The 10,379-nt window shown below is 49.8% G+C and overlaps 1 protein-coding gene across 1 annotated transcript in view; it reads left to right on the forward strand.

Annotated features, from left to right (window-relative positions):
- Nucleotides 1–2,353: 2,353 nt before the first annotated feature.
- Nucleotides 2,354–10,379, forward strand: part of LOC138444956 (UL16-binding protein 3-like) — a 47,515-nt gene continuing 39,489 nt past the window's right edge. Inside the window, exon 1 of the mRNA XM_069598702.1 lies at nt 2,354–2,450. Within this exon, the coding sequence (XP_069454803.1) occupies nt 2,363–2,450 (88 nt within the window). The 5' untranslated portion in view covers nt 2,354–2,362. The remainder of the gene's footprint in view (nt 2,451–10,379) is intronic.

Here is a 10,379-nt window from a genome sequence, read left to right on the forward strand (position 1 = left end):
AACCAAGGATACTGGAGTTGTTGTCCTTTCCTTCTCCAGGGAATCTTCCCAGCCCAAAGAACGAACCCACAACTCTGCTCAATGTTATGTGACTGCCCTGTGAGGATGGGAGTGTAGGGAGAATGGATACATGTATGTGTACGGGTGAGTCCCTTAGCTGTTCACCTGAAACTATCCCAACACTGTTTGTAGATCAGCTATACCCAATATAAAATAAAAAGGTTTTTAAAAATAGACTTTTTTAGGTGGAGTAGCTGAAGCTATTCTGGGAAAAAGACACAAAGAGATGAAAAACCCAACTGCCACTTTTGAAGAGCCCAAGCAAAAGCAGGATGCCTCACATGCCCCCAACTCACAACAACACTTGAGGGTTCAGCCAGTCACTTAGCCACCCCTCTGACTCACCCTATAGACTGGGAACACCCCTCCCCTCACCCTATAGAAGGAACAAGCTCACCCCACTACCTCAGGGAGTGAGCAAGCAACAAAACTGTCATTTGTCCTCTCTCCCCTCAGCTGCAGCAGGAGCCCCAATAAAGCCTTACCTCAATTTCTTTTGATTAGGAAATTTGATTTATTTCTATTGCCTGGCCTCTGGTTGATTTCTATTGATGAAGGAGGCCAAGAGCCTGGTGTGTAACAATTTGGGAACAGAGACACATGGGGGCTGGAAGGAGGACAGGACTCAGGCTTGGGTGGGGCAGCAACTTGGTGGGTTCAGGTGACCGATGTGTCAGGGGAAGACTCTCATGCATAGGCCTGGGGACAGGGGCCTGGGTTTAATCTCTGGCAAGAGGCAATACCGGGACCATGTAGCCCCAGTGGAGGAGGCTGGCGAAGAGCCAAGTGAGTGGGAGAGCAGGAGAAAGGCAGAAAGACAGCATTAGAGTCCTGGTCAGGACAGCCAGGTGGGGGAAGACGGGGCTCTCTGGACAGGCCTGGCCACCCCCACCCGTGCATGCTCCTGGCACCTGGGCACAGTCTAGACCCCAGATGGGAGTGGAATCAACTGCGAGGTGATTTTAATGAGTGTTGACCACTAGCATACTTCCAACAACATGAAACTCCACCTGATTGCTCTTGCTACTTCGGTAAAACTCTGCTTGCATCCATTTCCACATCTATAAACAGAGAAGCCAGCCTCACTCAGTGACAAGACATGAAATGGAGCACTGCCCGTGCTGAGTCAGCGCGACCTTCCGAGCTCAGGGCTCAGTCACCCCTGAAGCAGAGGCCAAGAGCCCCATGATAACAGAGGTGGATCCCTTTGTCACAGACGTTGACCTCTCAATGTCATTGGTAGACCCCCTTCCCAAGAATCAGGAGGTCTTGCCAGCCCCAATGAGTGATGGATGATCTCACTCTTCATCAGTGGATAGCCCTGAGACGTAAACCTGAGATGCTCAATGCTGCTTGGATACTGCATAGAAGTAAACTATGAGGGGGAAGAAAATGGATCACACAGGCCACAGTGTAGATCCCCTGGAGGAGAGCATTGCAGTCCGCTCCTGTATTCTTGCCTAGAGAATCCCCATGGACAGAGGAGCCTGGCGGGCTAAAGTCCATGGGGCACTGGGAGTCAGACATGGCTGACGCAACTTAGCATGCACAAAGGCACCAGAGTAGAACAAGCAGCCAGAGTGACCGCCAGGGGGCGCCCGGGGGGCACAGGCTCCCCGTCTCCACGCGGATCCTGTAAATCGGGTTTCAGACTCAGTCCTCAAACCCTTTCTAATGAGCAGTTACTTTGGCCCACAAAATGTCTAGGACTACCCTGGGACAGAAACTACTAGAAAATATATTGCTGATGACACTGCAGTTAAGGGCTCTCTCCAGGCCCTTTCCACAGATCCGCAGAGTTTTCCGGTGGGGGTGGTGTTTTTTTTGGGTGGGGGGGGCGGTGCAGGGGGGAATCGAGTCTTTTAAAGAAAAGCAGGGCTTTCCTAGAAGCTCAGTCAGTAAAGACTCTGCCTACAACGTAGGAGATCCGGCTTCGATCCCAGGGTCAGGAAACTCCCAAGGAGGAGGGCATGGCGACCCACTGAAGTCCTCTCGCCTGGAGAATCCCCATGGTCAGAGGAGCCCGGCGGGCTACAGCCCTCGGGGTCGCAAGAGTCGGACACGACTGAGCGAGTAAACCACCACCGCAGGAAGACAGGCGGGAATGGGGAGGAAGGGGCGAGAAGGACTCGGAGGAGAAAGAAACGGGGAGGGACTGGAAGGGACAGGAGTGAGTCACGCAGGTCGGCTACTGCCCGGCGTCAGTGACGAGGGGAGCAGACTGGGGCGGAGAACGGACTAAAGGCTGGGCGGGTATAAATAGCTCCCCGCGAAGTCGGATCCAACCAGTCTCCAGCTGGCGATGGACTGGAAGGCTGGCCCCGGAGCGCGTCTTGGTTTCGCGGCTCTGGTGCTCCTCGTGGCTCCCCGGTTCTGCACGGCGGGAGGCGGTGAGTTCGGGGATTAACCTGCGAGGAGAGGACATGGGGCCATAAGACCCGAGAGGGACGGGGTGTCCGAGGCGGTTCGGGGAACACGCGACTGGGCCCCCTCCCTGTTTAAAGCTCCGCGCGCTCCTTTCCCGCTGGGCTCCTGCTCCCCGCCTCCTCTCGCGGCTGGCTGCCGTCCCCCTGCAGGGAAAAGACAAGATCTGGGTGAAAAAGGAATCCCATCAGGAAGGGAGGGAAGGCAGGGAGACATGAGAGGCAGGTGGGCGTCACGAAATGCTGCTGCAGCCCCCCGGGCTCCCCCGTCAGGAATTCGGAGTCACTGAAGCGGGTGCAGGAAAGGTGGCGGCCGCTTCCGAGGGACCGAACCCACGGGGGTTCAGGGGAAGGCTGGGTGGAGTCTGACCAGTTGCCTTGGCCGCAGGAGAGGCGGCGGGAGATGGGCAAGGGTCGAGGTGGAGTCTGCCATTTGGGCGGGAAGTGGGGGGCCCAGTGCAGGAGGGCTGGGCGGGGAGATGGGTGGAGTCTGTCGTAGGAAGCTTCCTTAGAGTCCTGCTTGGTTACAACACTATTTTTTTTTTCGAATTCCTCCCCATCCCAAGAACCTCAGAGCCTCCAACCACTTCCCATCTGTGAAGGGATCCTAAACCTGCCTTCTTTCAACTGGCATCCTATCTTCTTGCCTGAGAATTCACCCCAGCAGAAGCCTCCCAGCCTAGCCCCCAGGACATAAAGCAGGAGAGATGGGAGAAGAGCTTCCCAAAGTGTGTGACACAGGGCACGAGGGTGAGGACGGGCACCCCCACTTCTACCCTTCAGTCCCACACTCATATTCCCTGAGACTATGGAGACAGTGGCCTAGAATAGCTATTATTTAAGACAGGAGTTGGAGAACCTTTTCTTCAAAAGATAGAGAGTAAATCTGTTTGTCTCGACAGGCTATTTGGTGTCTGTGTGCATTCTACATCTCCACGTTTGTGCTACAAGAGCAGGCAAAGACGACCTGGATAAAACCTAAAGAATCATGTGACTTCCCTGGGTCACAAAACAGTAACAGATGACTCATCCCCTAGGGACTAGTGCAAGGGATTCCTTAGCTGCCTGTTGGTGAACCAAAAACTTGCTCTGTCCTGCCTTGTAGGTTCTGGGTGGTGTGAATGTGAAAGGATTGTGGGTCCAGCAGATATGGGCTAATGTCCCCTGACCCCCTCTGCTCTAGAGTGGTTTCCATGGTCCATGGAGATATAGGGGACACTGCATGAAGCCTCAGGCATGAGCAGGGTAGTATGTGCATGCTAAGTCGCTTCAGTCATGTCCAACTCTTTATGATCCTATGGACTATAGCCCACGAGGGTCCTCTGTCCAAGAGATTCTCCAGGCAGGAACACTGGAGTGGGTTGCCATGCTCTCCTCCATGGGATATTCCCTCACTCAGGGATAGATCCCACATCTACTCCAACTCCGACATTGCAAGTGGATTCCTTACTGCTGAGCCACGGGGGCAGGCCCTGGAGAATAGTGGTCCCACAACAATTCTGATGTCAGGCCTAGGCCACCTGCTGCTCTCTCTTATTTGTTGCCTCTGGCCCTTCTTATGCCAAACGACAATATCTCTTTAATCCTCTGATGGCTGGTCTATCTAAACTAATGATTAGGGTTTGATGAGCCCAGATCATGATAGACAATGTTGGCATTTCATGACCAGAGGCCTCACCTCCACCAGCCCACAGGACCACACCAGGAGCCACATTTAAATGGTGTCGTATTCCCCACTGCAAATCACATGGCCTTTCTTCAGGACATAAAGGGTCTGTGTTGTGAACCTCCAAGTAAAATGCCATATTCGGCACATAGCACCTTTCAGAGCACAGATACCTCTGACATCACAGGTTCTGCTGGGTCATCTGCCCAAGAAGCAGGTCATCATTCACCACTCATCTGTGACTGCTTTTGTGCTAGGATAGCAGTTGTAACAGAAAGCCATGATCTGCAGAGCCTGAATATGTCATATGTACAATTATAGAAATTTATGGACACACTGGGAATTAAATGGAGATCGGATAGGGTCGACACTCCTGCAGCCCTGGAGGGTTGTAGGTTGGTACTCCTCTCTGTCATTTTCTCCAGAATATGATATTGCTTACATGTACTATTGGGGGATGAAGGTCAGTGTCAGAAGTGTGAACTTGGAAATCGCTTCTATGGTGGCCCTCACCGCACGGTAACTTACTAACTGTGAAGATTTTTCATTCATATGCAAATGCAGTGGATGTGAAATGAGCACTATGAGGACCAGTGAATGGGTGACACTCCTGTGGGCAGGACGTGGGACAGAAGTGTATTCCTTACACAGATCAGAGGCACCACAGTAATAACAGGCGGGCCATGACGATGTTTCAGACTGCTGGACATGATGACAGTCCCACTCTAGGTCCTTATGAACGTGGCGGTGGCTTCTCTGCCAAGTGTACACTTACCCCAGTCAATGACCGTGTGGCTTCCAAGGCCAGAAGGACTTCTGCACTTGCTGTGGTGATAAGAGGGCCCTCCTTGCTGATGCCTGGCATCTCTGTCTCTAGGAATGGATTCTGAATATAAGACCTGACTCAGTGCTGGATACTGCACAAAGGACCTGGACATTTTGTTGGGATGTCTGCTCAGGTTCCTGAACATCCAGCCTTGTGTTTGTCTCTGTTTTTTATATAATTTTTCCTTTCAACTGTGTAGTTTTTAGCAGGGCTCACTGCTCATCTGTCTGCCTCTAGGATCGCCCTGTGCTAGGAGCCAGCGTGGTACTCTCTGCAGTGAGGCCTGGCTACAGGGGGGCTCTCTGGTCCCCTTGGCCGCTGCATCTGCTTTGTTTCTGACATAGGGCACTCCCCCTGGCATCAGCTCTTCCGCCTTCTCCATCCTCACTCCTGCTGGAAGCGCCCAGGAACACCAGTCCCACCACCGACCCTGACCCTCAGCAAAAGTCACCCTGGAGCTGTTGGAGATGCTTCTCATCCATTCGTTCCTCTCGGGCTCCATAGAACCTGGGGGACTGCACACTTTCCTGCCCTTTCATACCGTGTCCACCCTGGCACATTCACTTCTCTGAGCCTTTGATCCCCTCCTCTACCACCTGCCTCGGAAGTTCTGGATTTTCTCTTTCATGCCATGTGGGCCAGGCCTTCTCCAGGATCCCAAGACCCATCAAAGTGGTAGATCAGCAGCATCTCCCTGGCCTTGCTAAACCCTGTGACCCCAATTGTGAATTCTCCTTTCTGTAGCTTTCGGTTCTGTGTTGGCCTTATCAGCACAGTAGAGATAATGTTGTGTGGTTTCTCCACTTGCTCAGCCTGTAGGTGGTGTTGGGAGCAGAGGGGCCTTCCTGCTCTACCAACCCAGCCCTGCAGCTTTCCTCTGCTCTCACATAAGTTGGGGGAGGAGGTAACGGGTCTTCTCCAAAACCTGTCCTCACCTGCGTTTTCCTTCACAGGAGCTCACTCTCTTTGCTACAACTTCGCTGTTGATCCTCAGCCCAGAAATGGAGAGCTGTGGTGTGTCATTCACGGCCAGGTAGATGATTCATCCTTGAATCTGCCATGAGTAGTTGCTCAATCCTGTCTGACTCTTTGCAACCCCATGGACTTATACAGTCCGTGGAATTCTCCAGGGTTGAATACTGGAGTGGATAGCCTTTCCTGTTTCTAGGGGATCTTCCCAACCCAGGGATTGAACCCAGGTCTCCCACATTGCAGGTGGATTCTTTACCATCTAGGAAAGAAGCTAGATGGCACCAGGGAAGCTCAAGAATACTGGAGTGGGTAGCCTCTCCCTTTTCCAGGGGATCTTTCTGACCCAGGAATTGAGCTGGGGTCTCCTGCATTGCAGGTGGATTCATTACCTGCTGAGCCACCAGGGAAACCCTTAAGTTTCTTTCTTTCTTTCTTCCTTTTTAAAAAAATATTTATCACTAGTCCTGGGAATTATTTGTTTATAAGATGAAATACTTTGTCTTACGAAAAGAAAAATTTAAAAATGCACTCACCTTGTACAAGAAAAAGCAGTGTTGGAGGAAGAAAACTTACAAGGTAGAAGGAAAAAAAAAGAAAAAATACAATAGAAACAGAAACTACTCTTTCATGGAAAGTTGCCTTTTTAAATTTTTTTTAATACAGACGAGTTCTGCCTTCTTGCTTTGGGGAAAGTAGGAGAGGAATTTACTGAAACATCTTAAATTTGGCAGATGCTAGCATTTCTCAGTGCCAGATGTGGGTTTGGGTCACGTCAATAGTAAAAAATCCCTTTTACTGCACCTAGAACAGTGCTATGCACAGAATGGGTGCCCGAGTTGTGTTGCGTAGGAAAAAAAAAAAAGTAAACAGATTTTGTGCTTATCTTCAAGGCTGGCTTAAGTAGAAAATGAATTTTTTAAAACACTTGAAAAAATTAAAGAATTCAATTTATTTATTTTTTAATTACATATGCATCATGAGGAAGACACTCAATACCTAGCCACTGATCAGCGCCTCCCTGGAGTCAAAGCTCCTCCCAGACAGCTCAGGGTGTTACTAGTTGAAGCTGGTTATGACTCAGATCCTACCACCTATGAAAGTAACAAGTGGTTGAAAAGGACAAGTTGGTTTGCTCAGGAGCCCCGGGAAAATAGTGGCCTAAAGTCCTCAGACCGCCTCCAAGTTTCCAGGCTAGAAAGGGGGCAGAGGTGGCTGCTGCAGGGCGCATCAGCGTCTTGAGCACAGTCAGGGTGGTTGGCACAAGCCGAACATTTGAGCACCACCAAGCTTATGCTTTCAACCAGTCTGGGGGTCTGCGTGCTTGCAGCCAGCAGTTTTGATGTGCTGGGGGTCTGCTTCCTGTAGAAGCAACTTGAGGCTTGTGTCAGCTCTTTGTTATCTTTCAGGGAACTGGGAGTTTCATGACACTGCTCTGTGGCTGGTCACAGTCTAAATTGTTACCAGTTTCCCAGCCTAAGGAGTATTCCTTTCTCCATCTTCACATGTTCTAATCCTTAACTCTTAAACCACCATTTTGAGACTCACAGGAGGCCTGGCTGACTAAAACTTTTCTACAAACAAAACACAGACAGAGACCATGGGGGCAGGTCTTTCCCACTAAGGCGCCCTAGGGCCCTTTTGGTTACAAGAGCATTTATTACCCATTTTTCCATGATCCCAAGAAGCTCAGGGCCTCCAACAGCTTCCTGTCTCTTGAAGAGAGTCTAAACATGCCCTCTGTCAACTGGCATCTTATCCCTTTGTCTGATAACTCACCCAGCAAACCCCTCTGACCTGGCCCCCAGGACCTAACTTAGGAGGCATGGACACAGGGTTTCGCAGAGTGTGACACAGGGCTCGAGGGTGAGGCGGGGCATCCCCACGCCTACCCTTTGCTCCCACATTCATAGTGTCTAGGAATTGGGACACCGTCAGCAGTGGCACCCCACTCCAGTACTCTTGCCTGGAAAATCCCATGGCTGGAGGAGCCTGGTAGGCTGCAGTCCATGGGGTCGCTAACGACTGAGCGACTTCACTTTCACTTTTCACTTGCATGCACTGGAGAAGGAAATGGCAACCCACTCCAGTGTTCTTGCCTGGAGAATCCCAGGGACGGGGGAGCATGGTGGGCTGCCATCTATGGGGTCGCACAGAGTCGGACACGACTGAAGCAACTTAGCAGCAGCAGCAGCAGCAGCCTATAATGGTTATTGATTAAGGTAGGAGTTGACAGATATTTCTTCTACAGAAGAAAGTAAATCTCAAGGTCTCATTAGGCAATTTGGTATCTGTATCTGGGTGCAAAAGGAGCTTCCGCATTTGGGGAGCAGCAGGAGCCAAATATAATGTATAAATCAACTGAGAACCAGACTTGTCCACTGTCCCAGTTTCTGACCCCAGTAATGAGTGATCCATTCCCTAGAGAATCATCCAAGAGCTGCCTCAGTTGTCTGTTTATGAACCAGAAACGAACCCTGTCCTGCCTTGTAGCTTCTGGTGGTGGGACTGTGATAGGAGTGTGGATCTGGCTGTTATGGGCTAATGCACCCCCTCGGCTGTAGACTGGCTTCCTTGGTTCAAGGAGCCGCAGGGGACACTGCATGAAGTCACAGATGTGATCAGGGGATAGTGGCCCTGTATCAACTCTGGTGTCAGGCCTAGGTCCCCTGCTGGTACATCTGATTTGTTCCCTGTGGCCCTGGTTATGCCAAGCCACATAATCACTTCTATCCTATGACGGCTGGCCTATCTGAACTAATGGTTAGAGGTTGGGTGAACCCAGATCATGATGGGCAAGTCTGACATTCCATGACCAGAGGCCTCATCTCTGCCAGGCCCCAGGACCATACCAGGAGCCACGCTGAATGGTATGGGCTTTCTTCCTGCAAGTAGTGTATCCTTTCTTCAGGACACTAGGAGTCTGTGTTGTGAGCCTCCAAGTAAAATGCCACATACAGCATGTAGCACCCTTCCGAACACAGATAGCTGTGACATCACCGGTTCTGTTGGGTCATCTGCCCAAGAAGCATGTCCAGCCACACTCATCATTCATCAATTGTGACTACTTTTGTGCCAGGAAAGAAGTACAGTGATTTATAACAAAGAGAAAAGTAATTAACTCAAAAGTCTAGTGTTGCTAACATCAAAACTACTATATTCCTTTTTCTATATCCCAATTACATGGATTAATATCCTTCAGGTGCCTAAAAGATAAAGAATATGGAGGCCTGGCAGCTGTCATTGACTCAACAGTGAAACCTGTCACCAATATAATTTTTAGCTCTTTAGAAAGGCTCTGTATCTGTAGATGCTTTAAGCTTTGTGCCTCTCATGGTTGGGGGCCATAAACAATCACAAGTTGTAAAAGTCCAGGCAGACCGGTCAGGTAAGTTAGAAAGCCATCAAAGGGGTTTAAACTGAGACATTCTTTTTATATGCAGGAGACTGTTAACTGGAGCCCTAAGTTAATTCCTTTGAGAGGAAGGTGACTGGGGATGGCCCCCTGATATGTCAGAAGAGTGGAAAGCACAGTACAATAAGGCAGGCAGACTCTGGTTTTGGGGGGTAGACGTTCAGGAAAACCCAGGGGGAAGCCCTGAAGCCAGATCACACCTTTGCATATGTCTGGCTTCCTTTCTCATGACCTTTGCCATGGGCAGGATTCCTCACGCTGGCTCCCAGTACATCTCTTCTTTGCGTGTCTACATTTCTTTAAAGGCGTGCCTCCTGGTAAAGGCACTAGTCTTTGGATTAGAGCCCAACCTAATCTATGCTGACCTCACCTTGGTTGGATTACATCTGCACACACCCTATTTCCAGGTGAGGTCTCCTTCACCTAATGGTAGGACTTTACCACGTTTGGGCCCCTAAAATAAAGGAGTTTCAATAAACATTCATGTGATTCTCACTGGGCAAAAAAGGTACAGTGTATAATTGAATTCTCTGCATCACTGAATATATTCCTGACAGGAGAAAACTTCAAGTTTGTCTAGACATTAGTGAAAACTGAAAGGTTAAAATTTTTTCTGATGTTGTCTTCTTCTCATCCTGGTATGAATGTATGAGCTCAAACATCCTCTGTGTTTGAGCATTGTTTTTAGGTGTTTCTGAGGTCAGCAGTGTTCTCTGTTAGCCAGTTCAGTGCAGTCGCCCTTTCTAAGTGGAAAATATTCATCCAAGAGCTAATTCTCTAGTTTTGTTGTGCATGAGCTGGTTTAGAGCACCTGATAAGGGTCCATCTAGGTTGTGGGTAGTCCTTTAAATAATATCTTTTCCAGTATGCATAATTTCCTGGTTGCAAGTCATGGAACATCTAATCGTCATCCATAAATTATTGAGATGTGATTTAGAAGCAAGCTTAGAATGTCTTTTTAATAATTCCATTAGGGGCTTCCCTGGTGGTTCATTGGTAATGAATCTGCCTGCCAATGCA

The sequence above is a fragment of the Ovis canadensis genome, chromosome 8, assembly GCF_042477335.2.
Source record: "Ovis canadensis isolate MfBH-ARS-UI-01 breed Bighorn chromosome 8, ARS-UI_OviCan_v2, whole genome shotgun sequence".
Classification (NCBI taxonomy): Eukaryota; Metazoa; Chordata; class Mammalia; order Artiodactyla; family Bovidae; genus Ovis; species Ovis canadensis.